Source organism: Mesocricetus auratus, unplaced genomic scaffold, assembly GCF_017639785.1.
Source record: "Mesocricetus auratus isolate SY011 unplaced genomic scaffold, BCM_Maur_2.0 Super-Scaffold_100021, whole genome shotgun sequence".
Taxonomy (NCBI): domain Eukaryota; kingdom Metazoa; phylum Chordata; class Mammalia; order Rodentia; family Cricetidae; genus Mesocricetus; species Mesocricetus auratus.
Window position 1 is genome coordinate 14,729,981 of NW_024429202.1, and position 16,395 is coordinate 14,746,375.

Consider the following 16,395-nt stretch of genomic DNA (forward strand, 5'->3'; position numbering starts at 1 on the left):
TGCATTCAAGATGGAATTTAAACACTAGAATGTTCGAGTTAACAAATAAACCATCCAGCAAAATGCTGCTGCAGCTTCCTTCATGACCATCAGATAACATTTACAGCCCATTCCTTCACAGAAATACAGATAAGAATCACTTAGTGTGGAAAGAAACGCCAGTGGATGGGTTACCTGTAAAGATCTATCCATCCACCGGTTCAGGAACTGCAGTGAATAAGTCTCTTGATCCAAGAGTAGAGCCATCCAGCCATAGTAATTAGACAATGTGTCACGTACATAATTGACAGTGATTGTCTTATTTCTGCTGTCAGTCACAATTAAATTCTTAGGAACATCAAGGGCCTTATCTCTATAGTAAATTTAAGAGAGAAAAAAAGTAAATAAGAGTTCCCAGGTAGGGTCTTGGAGAGGGCTCAGCAGTTAAAACTACTTGCTGCTCTTCCATAGGACCTGGCTTTGAATCTCAGGACAAGACAGCTGCTAACAACTGTACGTAACTCCAGTCCCAGGGTACTTGACTCCCTCTTCTGGAGTCCATGGACACTTAGCATAAATTGTGCATGGACATACTTGCAGACCAAAGACACATATATTTAAGATAGCTGAATAAATGAACTCTAAAACAATGTAATTCCATGGCGATTCTAAATCAAATGCCTTCCTCTTACATCATCTGTAATCTTCCCTACTGGTGATGTCACGAGCCTTCCATCTAAGTATCTATGTAGGTCAAAACATCCCACTAGGAAACTGCAACAAGAAGTCTTACATCTATCACACTGCTGGGGTGTAATATTCATAGCTGAAACCCCTAATAAATATCACCTGAATGAGTCCATTCGGGCTACAATAAAATACAATTAATTTAACAAATGTCTACAGGAAGATGTAGCAAGCTTGTTAACAACAGAAAACACATTATTTTGAGTAACTTGATATTCCTAGAGGAGGTTTCAGGAGCCCAGAAACTGATATGCCTAAACTATTCAGTACCCTTCTCCAATGGCCAGGGAGAAACGACTTCAGCAGTGTTCCCAGGAATAAAGAGCCTAGCTTCTCTATCAGGGTCTGGTCTACTGCATGCATGCAGAACATATCACCCCTTGATGTTCCCGGGTTTTCTTTCTGTAAACTACAGGTTGTACTAAACTTGAGGCAGATGTACTTCCTTCTTCCCTTTGATGACCTCTGTATCAGCACAGAGATCTACACACATTGCTGCTAATCATGCTTGTCATAAAATGGAGACTGGTTGGATAAGGTCTTCCAAAAGCAGCCTGTGCCATCTTGCTAACTTTTTATAAAGGGTTGTATAAAGAGTTTATTTTACCAAATTAGTAAACTGAGGCAGACTATGATAGTACCAAGGTCTCCTGAATTGTTCTGTGTAGCCCATACCAGAAAGTGATTTTAAGACTTTATTAGAACATAAATAAAGTCAAAAGTTCAGACTCTAAAAATAAGTCAAATTGAAAATGAAAAACCAGGATTACTTAAAGTTCAATAAACATGCGGCTATTTTCTCCCTTTGTTTACATTTATTGTTTACATTGCTTTGAGAACTTTTCACCATGGCATTTTGCCACGAGGTGATTAAGCTCCTAAAGGAAGTGGGAATAGGGCAGAGAGGGTGAAGACTCATCACAGTGAGCTGGGATGTATCTAAGCCCAGTTTATAAGTCAATGGCATATGATGAAAACGAAACATTTGGGTGGGAGAAACAGCTCTTGCTACATCACCAACTTGCCATGATCTCCCGAGTTCAAATGAATCCCTGCCTTTGCCCCATAAGTACTTGAAGTCATAGGTGTATGCCACTGCTCCTAGACAAAAAAGGGATTATTAAATAGCTGGGCAAACAGGAGATAGCAGTAATGGATCTCAAGTTGCAGGTCTCCCTGGACCACAGCGAGAAACTGTTTATGCTGGATAATTTTGTCACCTTGACACAGCTAGGGTCATCTGGAAAGACAGAACCAGGATTGTGAAAATGCCTCCATAAGATTCATTTGCAGACAAGTCTAGGGGGGCACTTTATTAGTTAATTATTGATGTGGAGAGCACAGATTGCTATGGGTGATGTCTCCCCTGGCAAGTGGTCATGAGGTGCTTAAGAAAGCACATTGAGTAATCCATGAGAGCAAGCCAGTAAGCAGCATTGCCCAGTGGCTTCTGCTTCAGTTCCTGCTCCCAGGTTCCTGCCCATATTCCCTTCATGACAAACCATGATAGGGACCTGTAAGCCAAATAAACCCTTACTCCCCAAATTGGTTTTGATCATGCATCACAGCAATCAGAAGCAGACTGAGATATTTATTCAAATAAACAAAAGGAAATAAAAGATGCCTTTGCAAGATAGAATAAAATGAAAAAAAAATTTAGACATAAAATACAAAGGTAAACTATGTACATCAATGTGTGTGAAGTTGGGTATTCTTGATTCCTTAACCCTTATTTTAATGCCTAAACTGTCACATGAATAACACAATCACAAAACTGCCTTTTGACATTGAGGAAGAATTTTTATCAATAAAGTACATATTGGGGACCACACTATTTGAATTTTAAAGAAAATCACAAAGAAGTTTCACATTTCAATAAATTTGGGATTTTCTGATGATGTGTACTGAGTGAGTATGGTGTACGTGCGGCTATGTGTCAATAGTTAGTCATGTCTGGGAAGGTTATTTGTGAAGTTTTGTCAATTTAACATGCCTATAGACTTTAGTGTGACAGATTATTGACCCAGGTATTTCTTATGAGATTAAACACATTTGTTTCCTCCATTAATGAAATAAGAGGAATCACAAAAAACTAATGAATTTGGAATAAAAGAACTATTCTGTTCCAATATTTTCCTATTCAGAGTAACTCAGATTACTACAAGTTTAAAGGAAGCAATTTTTTTGTCTTTAGGTTTTAGATACTCAGGATTCGCTTCACCCATTTGTGCCAGGATTTGTATTAGAACTACTGGACAGGTCTTAACTTCAATTCTTAGAACCAGAATAGACAAGAGGGAGATTTGCTCCAAATCAAATCCAATGCCTAGTCTCTCCCATTGCATTTCATCCTGTTCCTCTTCCTACTTAGTGATGCATTCATGTTCCACTTACAGAATTTTATAGGTACAATTTTTAATATAAGTATGGGCTAACACAGGGTCTCATCAACCTCAGTCCTGCTAGGAGTGCAGATATGTGTCACCACACCCGGATAAAAGTGTAATATTTAGAAAAGCTTTCAGAATAATCTGTGTTTTTCTTTATTTATTTGTCATGTACCATCCTAGCTATATACCTTCTGGTTAGAGTCATAAGTCCTAGGAGTATGCAGCATAATTTGCACAACTAATAAATTGAAAAATGGAAACAGACAGCTAAGAAATGAATGTAAATGAAAGTGATATGAGAAGAGGTAAGTTTCAAGCAAGAAGCATGAAGGAGATAGAAGTGTTGGCTCCAGTGAGCTCCATAGTCCAATTTGGAATGGGATTCTCCACAGTTCAGAAAATAGTTCTGTATGATTCATCTTTACCGTATTAAATGAAGTTGTATTTCAAAAAATAACAGTTTGAAAGGTATTTGTTGAATGAATAAACGAGTGATAACTGTGTCTGAATATGCTGACTGATTACTTCGTCACATTTCTCCCCAATGAAGGTGTCTATATAGAAAATCATACAAGTGTCAGGGGCATTCTAAATGTATCAATCAAAGAATAGCAGTTGATTATAAATCATCTGGATGTGTTTAGTCAACTCAAAGCTATACTGTTTGCCAAAATCACTCAGAAATTGAGACGTAGTGGGTGGGAATCCTCTTTGTGGCATGACCAATGTGCTTTGATGTAGGTCATGATTTTAAAATGCTGAGGTTTCCATGTGAACTCTCCTCTCTTCTACTCTACCCAGATTCGGTAAGTGAACCACTTTGGAAAACAGCTTACTCTTCATTCTCAAATGTTCAGTGACCTATGAATATTTACTGTCCTTTGCCCTGGAAGGGTTTCCTACTTCTGCTACCTTGGTACTTCAAACTTTGGACAGTGATATTTTGTGAGATTTATATAATGTTGCTGCTGCGAAGGTTATCATATGGATTAAAGTCATCCTTGTCTTCCAAGAGGCCATAGTGAGTGGTACTTGGCATCCAGCTAGCCTGTGATGTTCCACGGGGCCTTGTAGTTCTGTGTTTCTTGCCACTGCTTGCCTAGGTCTTTGTGAGTTCCACCAATGTGTAGCAAAACCTGTTGAACAGCCCCATATGCAAGGTACAGTAGGCCTCCACATCCAAACTGTGTTTTAAAAATCTCACTGAAGTCAAATTAGTCTCCAAGCACTAGGCTCTGCCTCTTGGCTCTGTAAGCTCCACAAGTCATTGCAGTAGCTACAATCTCTAGGGAGTATGAAGTAACCACCACCATCCTCTCCTTAATATGGTGGACAAGTACTTTTCTATTTTCCATTCCTTTTCCTGAGACAATTTATCATATTGGCCCAGAGGTCCATGATCTTTCTGAGGTGCTGGTGTTTGGGGATATACACCTCCACAGTCAACCCTAAGTTGGCAATCTTGTATCATAAGACTTTAACTTCCTTCTCATGTTTCTTCTTCATTAACAGCAATCTCTCCTTGAGAGCTTCAATTTCTATTGCTATAGCAGCCAAATGACACTGGTATTATCGGTGACCATGCAGAGCCAACAGCTTCTCTCCAAAGATCAGAACAGACATTAGTTACTTTTCTCTTATTGTGACAAAATACCATGACAAAGGCAACTTATACAAGAAAGAGAAAGGATTTGTTTCAGCTTATGGCTCCAAAAGGATGAGAGTCCATCATGGCAGGAAGGCATGGCAACAAGGGTCAGGCATGGTAGAATGAACAGGAAGCTCAATGCCTACATCTCCAATGCAAGCATAAAGCAGAGAGAGAGAGAAGTGAAGTGTTTGAAGCTATAAAAACTCAAATTCAGCCCCCAGTGATGTATTTTTCCAGCAAAGCTACATCACCTAAGCCTCCCGAAAGATCACCACCAACAGAGAAGTGATACAGGGAAGAAATACATCACTAGGGGCTGGATTTGAATTTTTATAGCTTTGAAAACTTCCTCCTCTGTGTGTGTGTTTTATTCTTGCATTGGAGATGTAAGCAATTATTCTTTACCTAGTTATCATTTATACCATTTTAATAGTTATTTAGATCTTAATATATCTCAACACAATCAATTGGATAAGCTTCTGAGAAATTATTCTTAATTCTTAGGAAGAAGGATGTGTTCCAAGAATGCCCTAGTCATTTTGACTAGAGCTAGTTATGTATCAAATTATTATCCTTATCTTTTCTATTAATCAAGTAGAATGTTAATTTCTAGATTCAGATTATGGAGGTTATAATTTCAGTTCTTAAAAAATTGAGGCCATTTCCCAGGCTCTAAAGGCTTTCACAAACATTCCCGCTCTTTAAATGTTATCAAAACTCTGATACCTTTAATGAAGTTCTGCTTGTCTTGTGGCCCTTTGTGCTACCCATTGAGTATTCTTCTCTTATCAGCACACAGTAACGTGATAGTGCTCACTAGGTCACTCAGAGAACCACCACCACACTCTGATTCTAAACCATCTTTCTTCTCACCTCTTTACACCAAGCAAACTCCTGTAGAGCCCTGAGCCTATCGAGCCTCTCTCATCCATCTCAACCATTCAGGATGTAGTTTCCTAGGCAGCCATAAGCAAGCCAACTTTCTGGAGTGTAAATACAGAAGTAGGTACCAAGTATGTCTTCATCACAGCTGGTGGCAGAGTCATATTGCACATTCTAAGAGCAAACCAAAATGTAAAAGGTTCATCTCCTTGCAGGTAAGATTGACCATTCCCAGGGGCCAAAACTTGAAGTCAGATCAAGTCCTATCCTTCTAGGCCAAATGCCAGCATTGACAGTGGTGGGCTCCTCGGAAAGGCACCAAGAGAACATCAAGAGTCAAAGAACACTATGAAGAGAATTTACCAACCATAATTACTACAATCTTTGCTTGCCCTAAATAGCCACCAATTTCCCTGTGCCCTAAATAGCCACCAATCTCCCTCTCTTTACTGTTAATGAAGCAAAGGAGCACAAAAGTATTTCTAATTTGGAGGAGCCAAGGGAGTCTGCATGGGCCATTAGCAGCAGAGAGCTTCATTACTAGGGGAAGAAGTCTCTCCCTGAACTTCGCATGGCTTTATGTGCAAGAAATCAGGAGGCAACCAGTCAATTTTAAATGTTAACCCTTACATTCCCATAGGCCAAAGTTCCTGTAAACCATCAGAAATGCAAAAGGACTCTGGGCCTCAGATGCTGCATTTTCTTTTATCATGAAATTGTCCTGTTTCATAGGGTGCTTTGTTAAAGGACGGAATGACATACAGTGAAATCTGGTCATATCTTTCCCCATTTCCCATCCAATTTCCCCCATATCTCCCTTAATATCTCCCCCCTCCAACCATATGCATTTTTCTTTTTCTGTTGTGGTTACTGACTCACTGAGTTCAGTTATTTGTGCCCACATGAGCATAGGTGTGGAACCATCCACTACAGCATGAGAATCCTACCAGGAGCTTCATCCTCCAAATATTCTTTGAAAATACTTTTATCTATTTATGTTACATGTATAGATATTTCCCTGCATGTATGTATATGTACATTAGTATCCTGCCCTTGGAGGCAAGAAGAAGGCTTTGGATCATTGGGATTAGAGTAACTTATAATTGTAAGCTTCCATATGTATGCTGAGGACTGAATCTAGGTCCTCTGGAAGAACAGCCAATGCTCTTAATCACTGCGACGTCTCTCTAGCCCCAGGAATGATTCTTTTTAATTAAGTGATATGATCCATTAGAATACTAATGTATTTATTGATAAAACTTCCAAACAAGCATAACAATTTATCATCCTAGTTGCTTAACAGTAGGGTAATTCAGTGGTCATATGCTGTACAGAACTATTGGATGTATATGGCTCACAGAGGATTTGTTAGGTCATAAAACAATACCAGTGGGAACAAACACTAATTCCCTCATTTGCGTTTACCATTAACTTGGATTTTCTGAGGGTCCATATCTCTACACATTAACAAAAACACTGCATTGAACTCTAAATAGTATCAAATCTGAACAACTCAGAAATAAAACCTTTATAATTATATATTTCCTAAGCCAGATGTATAATAGCCAGCCACAAATGTTGCTCAGAGTAACTCCAGGACATTTACACTTACTGCTTCATGCACATTTTTAATGCACAAAATAGGAGAAAATCAAATTTTGAAAATCACCAACAAACCTTGATGACATCCCTTTCCATGAGAATATTTAAAAATTGTCCTGAACTCAGAACATTCCCTGTCACATCCACTATGACATTGTATGCAGTTGCAGTTAGTATTTTTTTCAGCGTGTGTGTGTGTGTGTGTGTGTGTGTGAGAGAGAGAGAGAGGGGGGGGGAAAGACAATAAGAAAGTGCCTCTAAAACATTTAAGTATTCTTCCTTCTGTGAGAAAGACTGAAAGTCAACAATAAACCTAAAGAATACAACATTCTGTCTTCTACAATCTTTCAACAATTCTTACATATCATATAACATGATTGTCAACAGTGAGAGGATTTGTTATAATCGGCCTTGTGATTCTCGAGAGCATAGGCCACTGACTGTCCCCCATAAATTTTCAAATACATGTTTCTGATTTTGTGTAGACTTAGCCAAAGTAAAAACTTAATATAGAGGTACCTCTAGACAGACGATAAATGGGTTGAGAAAGAAATCAAAGAAATATCACATTTACAATACCCACAAACAACATAAAATGCCTTGGAGTAACACTAACCAAACAAGTGAAAGACTTGTATCGCAAGAACTTGAGGAAGAAAAGAAAAGAAAGAGAGAGAGAGAGAGAGAGAGAGAGAGAGAGAGAGAGAGAGAGAGAGAAAGAAAAAAAGGAAATAAAGAAGACACCAGAAAATGGAAAAAAATCTCCCATGCTCTTGGATACATAGGATCAAAATAGTAAAAATGGAAATCTTACCAAAAGTAATATACAGATTTAACACAATCCCCATTAAAATCCTAGCAAAATTCTTCACAGACCTTGAAAGAACAATACTCAACTTTATAAGGAAAACAAAAGACCCAGGATAGCCAAAACAACCCTGTTCAAGAAGGCAACATCAGGAAGCATCACCATCCCTGACTTCAAGCTGTATTACAGAGCTGTAGTCCTGAAAACAGCTTGGTATTGGCACAAAAATAGACAAATAGGCCAATGGAATCCAATTGAACACTCCGACATTAACCCATACACGTATGGACACCTGATCTTTGACAAAGAGGCTAAAATTATACCATGGAAAAAAGTAAGCATCTTCAACAAATGGTGCTAGCATAACTGGATGCTGGCATGTAGAAGACTGCATATAGATCCATGTCTATCACCATGCACAAAACTTAAATCCAAACAGATCAAAACACTTAACATAAATCCAGCCACACTGATCCTGTTAGAAGAGAAAGAAGAAACCATCCTGAGTGAGGTAACCCAGTCACAAAAAGACAAATATGGTATGTACTCACTCATATATGGCTTTTAGACATGGATCCGGATAGTGCTAGTCTGCACTTCCACTCACAGAGAATCTGGGAAACAGGAAAGAACCGAAGAGATATGCATAGTACCCCAGAGAAGAGGAATGAGGCAAGATCTTCTGAACAGATGGGGAACATGGGGGAGGGGGGGAAGGGAGTGGGAGCTGGGAAGAAGAGAGGGGGAGAAGAGGAAGAGAGAGTAGTTCATTGGGGAACAGGAAAGTTGAGTGGGGGGGTAGAATAAGGGGAAGAGGGAATCATAGGATAGAAGACAGATCAGGCACCAGTGTGACCTCTAGTGATCTAAAGGGATGGCACCAACTGGCAAGCTAAGCAATAGTGTGGAGACCACCTCGAATGCCTATTCCTGATAGTGAACTTGATGTCTATAACCATCCTGGAGCCTTCATCCAGTGACTGATGGAAGCAGAGGCAAACTTCCACAGTTAAATACTGAACTGAACCCATGGAACCCAGCGACAGAGGGAGAGGAGCAATGAGCAAATTGGCAAAGAATGGGCTGGCAAAACCAGCAGAGACAGCTGATCTGAACAGCAGAGAGCTCTTGGACCCCAGACTGACAGCTGGGAGGCCAGCATGGGACTGATCCAGATCCCCTGAATGTGAGAGTCAGTGAGGAGGCCTGGGCTACCTATGGGGCCCTGGGCAGTGGATTAGTGTTTATCCCTGGCATACAAACAGACATCGTGTGTCCATAACACAAAGAGGGATGCTTTCTCAGCCTGGACTCTTAGGGGGGAGTGCCTGGACCCTGCCCTGAGTGAAATGACAGACTCTAGATATCCCCTATGTGGAAGGAAATGGCAATAGGGTGGGAGGCTGGGGGGGGATGATGTGGGGTGCAGGAGGAGGGGAGGGAGAGGGAACTGGGATTGACATGTAAAACCAGCTATTTAAAATTAAAATAATAAAAATGAAAAGCAAAAAAATATTTAAAAAAATAAAAAAGAAGAGAAAGTGGGAGGTACCCTTCAACAAATTGCTACAGGAGACTGCTTCCTGAACATAACACCAGTAGCACAGACACTGAGATGGACAATTAATAAATAGGGCCTCCTGAAACTGAGAAGCTTCTGTAAGGCAAAGGACACAGTTAACAAGACAAAAAGGCAACCCACAGATTGGGAAAAGATAATATTAACCCCACATCTGACAGAGGGCTGATTTCCAAAATTTACAAAGAACTCAAGAAGCAAGTTTCTAAAACACCAAAGGATCCAATTAAAAAGTGGGGGACTGCATCTCTCATTGTTGGAAGGGGACCCAAATTCCATTTGTATGCCAGGGATAAATACTGATCTACTACCCAAGGCCCAATAGATTGCCTAGGCCTCCTCACTGACACCAACATTCAGGGTGTCTTGATCAGTTCCATGCTGGGTTCCCAGCTATCAGTCACCCCCACGGAGGGCCTTACCCTCCCTGGGGAAATGAGGGGATACAGGGGGGAGGTGGTGTTAGTGGGAGGGCGTGGGAGGAGGGGAGAGAAAGGGAGAGGGACCTGGGATTGACATGTGAAGCAACCTTGTTTCTAATTTAATTTAAATTTAAAATAAAAATTTTTTAAAAAGTGGGGGACTGAACTAAATAGAGAATTCTTAGCAGAGGGGTCTAAAATGGCGGAGAGACACTTGAGAAAGTAGTCAGCATCCCTAGCCATCCAGGAAATGCAAATCAAAACAACTCTGAGATACCATCTTACTCCTGTCAGAATGGCTAAACTCAAAAACTCCAATGACAGTTTATGCTGGAGAGCATGTGGAGAAAGGGGAACACTTCTTCACTGCTGGTGGGAATGCTGGACTCATACAGCCACTTTGGAAATCAGTATGGAGATTCCTCAGGAAAATGGGAATCAGTCTATCACAAGACCTAGCAATTCCACTCTTAGGCATATACCCAAAAGATGCACATTCATACAACAAGGATGTATGCTCCACTATGTACATAGCAGCACTATTTGTAATAGCCAGGACATGGAAACAACCTAGATGCCCCTCAACTGGACTGGATAGAGAAAATGTGGTACATTTACACAATGGAGTACTATTCAGCGGTAAAAAAACAATAGAATCTTGAAATTTGCAGGCAAATGGATACCACTAGAAGAAACCATCCTGAGTGAGGTAACCCAGTAACAAAATGACAAACATGGTATATACTCACTCATATATGGTTTTTAGACATGAAACAGGGGAGTACCAGCATACAATCCCACTGCCTGAGACTCTGGGAAATAGAACCTTCATCCAGCAACTGATGAAAGCAGAGGCAGATACCCACAGCTAAACACTGAACTGAACTCCTGGAATCCAGTGACAGAAAGGGAGAACTGATGAGCAAAGGAGTTAAAACTGGGCTGGTTTAACCCACAGAAACAGTTGACCTGAACAAGAGGGAGCTATTGGACCCCAGATTGATGGCTGTGTGGAAAGCATGGAACTGACTTAGACCCCCTGAATGTGGGTATCAGTGAGGAGGCCTACGTAATCTATGGGGCCATGGGTAGTATTTATCCCTGGAGTACAAATATACCTTGAGTGCCCATCCCACAATGAGGGATGCTTTCTCAGCCTGGACTTTTGTGGGAGGGCCTAGACGCTGCCCTGGATGAAATGACAGACTCTGGAGATCCACCATGGAGAGCCTCACCCTCCCTGGGGATCCAAGTTGAGACTGGGTGGGGGACTAAGGGACCTGGTGGGGGGCAGAGGAGGATGGGAGGGAGAGGGAGCTGGGATTGACATGTAAAACAAGCTTGTTTCTAACTTAAATTTAAAAAAGAGGTACCTGTGTGACTACTCCAACATTCCTCACAGGTACCATCTACACTTTGTAATAGATTCAACTGTTATCATGTTAAGATGCTACTTGTCACTTACTCAGTTTTAATCTGTGAAGATTAAATGATGTTCACCTGCCATGGTACTCGAGTGATTCTTTATACACCATGTTATTCCTTCTCCAGGCTTTATGATTTGAGCTAGAAAGCCTTCTTCAGAAACAATGCATCCTTACAACTAGACAATGAGAAGGTAGGCAACTGCTTAGCAAGGTTGTTGAAAAACAATTGTGCCTGTTTTAGGAAGATAGGCTAAGATCTGTCTTCTCTCTTATCTCAAGAAAACCTGGTACTGGGCACAGCTCATTGACAAACAGCAGCTCCTAAGAGCCTCTTCTTGGCCTTTCTCCCAACTCCAAGTTCAGTGTTTTCTTGTAGCTTCAAGTAAATCAAAAATAAAACTGTTCATTGTGCAACTGTGCAAATGCCACAAGTCATGGCTTCATATTCTGGAATGTTAGTTAATAAACATTCACTGGTATACCAATGTACCTTTTTATTATTCATTAAACTCAATGATCATATAGTAGTATTATTGGTGTTCTTCAATGATGCCCTGTTTTATTTTATAACCCCTGCTGCCAAGAGATGATAATATATCTTAAAATCACCCTGTCTCACAGGGTATTTTGTTAAAGGACTGAATGATACCATTAGTGATGCTATGCCTATTTATCCCTAGGAAGGAGAGTTAGGTGATTATTAGACGAAAAGCTAGGCCAAAATTTCCATTTGAACTCTTCTTTACTTTTGCATTCATGGAGGCAGGGGGTGCCCCATACTTTGAACACTAACACATTAAGAGCAGTTGCATTGGTTAAAAACTGAACGCAAGCACGACAGGAGAGGGTGTTAAGCAAGATCTAAGAATCCAGGTGATTAACAAGAACATTAACCTTTCCTTTCCCAGGAGGAAGGGAGAATCAGAGGACATAAGAACACATGAATCAATGACTGAGTTATGAATGACTCAGACTCTGTGCCCCCCCCGGGGGGGAAGACTTTACTGGATTAGCATAATATCATGTGATTTTTGAAACTCATTCCCTTTTCTTCAGAAATTTAATTGTTACATTTGAGCACATATAATTGTTTTGTCAGGCATGTCTTCTCATAAATATGAAGACCTATTACACTCTAATCCAGGTGGGGCTTCTTGAGCACTTATTGTATGTCTGGCAGTGCCCGTGGTATTTATACCATGGTGTTCATTTTACCAATATGAGAAATGAAGTGAAAAGAGGTCAAGTGACATGTTGAAAGGAACACACACAGGAAGCTGAGAAGCTGAAACCTCTACCCAAGATTCCCAGCTGTTTCTGCATCCTCCAGTTTCTGAAGACTACTGTTGAATTCCAGCACCTATCCTCACCGTGCTTTATATGCAATCTACAAAACTCAACCAAATTAGCTGGCCAGTCTACGTGTTTCAAACTCTGACCCCTATCCATTCACTAGTTGCAAAGCAAAATCAATGTTCATGTCTAAACAAGCTGAAGACAGCCGAAAAGACTGTGACTTGAAGCAAACAACTAAAAGCAAATGTGTTTCCCAGTTGATACTGTGAAGGTTAAATTCTTATCCCCTCACCCATCACATTCTCCCTTGTCACAGTAAAGTCTCTGTACCACCAGAGAAAAGAAAGCATTTGCAAATGTTGGCAACAGATTGGGGGTTGGAGGGTGCAATGAAGAAAAGAATTAAATGTTAAAATATATACTCTAATTAACTTATAGTCCCAGGACAGCAGAACACTATAAAACATTATGAAGGTGCAGTAAGTGATACATGATTTTTGAAATTTTGGAGATATGGACAAAAGATAGCATTTTAATCCCCGGATATTCTGAAGAAAAAGTAAATGTCATGGAGACCTCATAAACATGGACATGAATCTTGGAAACTAATAGCATGAGAAGAACATTTGGAGGTGACAGCTTTTTTTAAATTTATATAAAACTAATTTAAGGCAATGTGTGCTCAATGTTGTATTAGCACCATACGATGTACAGCAAATAAAACTACGCGGTTACCCTCCTTGACATCTGCAGAGGAAGGCGGCTTATACAACTGCGCAGGAGTTATGAGTATTGATCAGAGGAAGTCTAAAGAGTAAGCACACAGCAGGGATAGCAGGATGCACAAGATGCTCAGGCAAACTCATCAGAGAAAATCACCTCCATGCTGGGCTCATGGAAGCCGAACCTTACGAACAGAAAGCAGTCAAAGAGGTAAACATGGGACAGAGAGCTGGGGAAACGGTAATGCCGAGGCCTTATGCAGGTAGCAGATAGAAAGGGCTGGGTTGGCTTTGTCTCAGGAAGCGCTTGGAAGCACATTTTGAGCAAGGGAAAGAAGGGCAAGATCAGGTCTATGCTGGTTAGGGCATCATCACGGGGCAAAGCGAAGAAGCACCTGTGAGTACACAGATGAGAGATAACTAAAGCTGGACTGGAGGGGGCGCTAGACGAGGGGGAAAGACTCAACGTAGGTCACTCTTAGAAACTAACCTGTGCAAGCAGGTCAGACTTGAAATTCTAGGTCTACAGAAGGCAGGGCGATGGCAGAAATGTGGAGGCCAACATGTGCTACCTAATGAGTTCCAGGCCAGAGGACTCTAAAGAATGAGACCCAACAAGAGAAAATGGGAAGGAGGAGAGGAGAGAAGGTGAGTAGCATAAAGGAAGGGGAGGGGAGGGGAGGGGAGGGGGAGGGGAGGGGAGGAGGCAATGTTTGCATCAATATATGTTTTAAAAATTGGGTGTTTGTAACTGTGTGAGATTCTTCTGGGTAATCACTTCCATTATTCTACATGTGTTCGTGTTAATACTATGTAGATTGTATTTTTAGTGTAATTTGAGATCACAAATGTATTCCTCCATTTTTATTCACTCTACTTAGGATTATTTGGCTTCGTGTGTGTGTGTGTGTGTGTGTTTGTATATGAATTTATTATTTTTTATAGTTATATAAAAATACCTTTGAAAAATACCTTGGAAATTTAAATTGGGATTCTGTTGAAGTTGCAGATCACTTTTGGTAATATAACCACTTTTAGGATACCAGCTCTGCTAACACATAAGCATGGGAGATATTTTCCTCTTTTTGAGTCTCCTCCTTGTCTTTCCTCAGAGTCTTAAAGTTTTCATTATAGAGGTCTTCCACTTTTTGGTTAGATACATTCCTAGGTATTTTTATAGATATTTTGAATGGGGCTTTTTTCTTAATTTCATCCTTAGAAAGTACATTATCATTCAACATGTCTGTAATATTATACAAAAAATTACTCTGGGCAAAAATATCTATTGGAAATTACATTCTTTTCTTAAATTTCTATTAATTTGTGAATTTATTTGCAGAGGAAAAGCTTCTTAGAGTAACTCTGAATGATTATAGAATAAATATAGATCCATTAGCCATGATATTAACATACCTGAATTAAATTTAAAATGGTACATCATAACTGGTACTGTTTCTCTATGTTTAGTGTAAAAACATTTGTATTTAAGAGCTGGATGAGTCTCTGCAGATTACACTTGTCTATAAGTCTGCAGTGTTAGTTCTGAATTAAATAATGGATTTTGAACATAAAAAGTACATTATCTTATTTTCAGTACTGAGAATTTTTACCAGAATGTGTAGAGACTTTTAAGTAGAGACTCATGCCATTTGCAAGCAGGGATACTTTTAGGGTTGTTTTTTTCCTGTCTGTATAACTTTTATTCTTTCTCTTGCTCAATTTCTCTAGCTAAAACTTTCACCACTATTTTGAAAAGAACACATTATCTCATATCTAATTTCAGAAAAAAAGTTGTCTTATGCATTTTTACTATTTACTATAATGTTGCCTATAAGTCTGTCGTGTGTAATTTCTAAATTTTTCAAAGTTTTTGTCATGAAGAAGTAGTGAACTCCTCCACAGGCTTTTCCTGCGTGGATTGTGATGATTATGTGATATCTGTTCTCACTTCTTCAACAAATGCTTCTGCTCAGCCTGGTTATTTAAATGTAGAAAAATAAAACTAGATCTACATGTCTAGTCCAACACACCCACCTACACACACAAAAAATTCAAAATAGATTACGTGAAACTTAAAAGCTTATGCCTCCGGGCGTTGATGGCACACGCCTTTAATCCCAGCACTCGGGAGGCAGAGGCAGGCAGATCTCTGTGAGTTCGAGGACAGCCTCCAAAACACTACAGAGAACCCCTGTCTCAAAAAATAAAAAAGCTTATGCACAACCACAAAAGAAAGAAAGGATGAAAGGGAGAAAAGAAAAGAAAATCAGCAGAGTAATGATACAGCCTGCAATGGTGGAAACAAACTGCTAACAAACAACAAAGAAAAACTTGCTAACTATAGTACAGCCAAGGCATTCATGTTTAGAATATGTAAAGAATCTTTTAAAAATACCAGAAAAAAGAAACCAAATCATTTAACAAAGTAGAAGAACAACTACCTGAAAAGACAACTCTCTGGAAAAAAAACACCAATGGCTAATAAAAAATTGGAAAGTGTTCAACATCCTCAGTCCAGCTAATACCTAACCACTTGTAGATCTTACCTTACAATAATAGGAATGACTATCATCAAGCTAACAATAAAATAATGAGTACAGGTTATTTGTGAAGAGAAACCGTTATTCACTGCCTGTGGGGATGTTAAATTGGTATGGCCACTATGGAAGTCACTATGGAGGTTCCTCACAGAAACGAAAGTATCTTCCTATACCACTCCTGGGTAAAGACCTAAAGCATTATAACTCGCCATTCTAGACACATTTGCATGCCCATGCTTATGGATATACTAGTCACATTTGCTAAGAAACTGGATCAGCCTAGATGTCTATCTAACCATAAATGAGTAAATAAAATATAGTGCATACAATGGAATTATTCAGTATTGAGA

The 16,395-nt window shown here is 39.7% G+C and overlaps 1 protein-coding gene across 1 annotated transcript in view; it reads right to left on the reverse strand.

Moving 5' to 3' along the window:
• Pkhd1 (PKHD1 ciliary IPT domain containing fibrocystin/polyductin) overlaps positions 1–16,395 on the reverse strand; it is a 424,327-nt gene that overhangs the window by 195,363 nt on the left and 212,569 nt on the right. Inside the window, exon 48 of the mRNA XM_005072284.4 lies at positions 175–352. Within this exon, the coding sequence (XP_005072341.1) occupies positions 175–352 (178 nt within the window). The remainder of the gene's footprint in view (positions 1–174; positions 353–16,395) is intronic.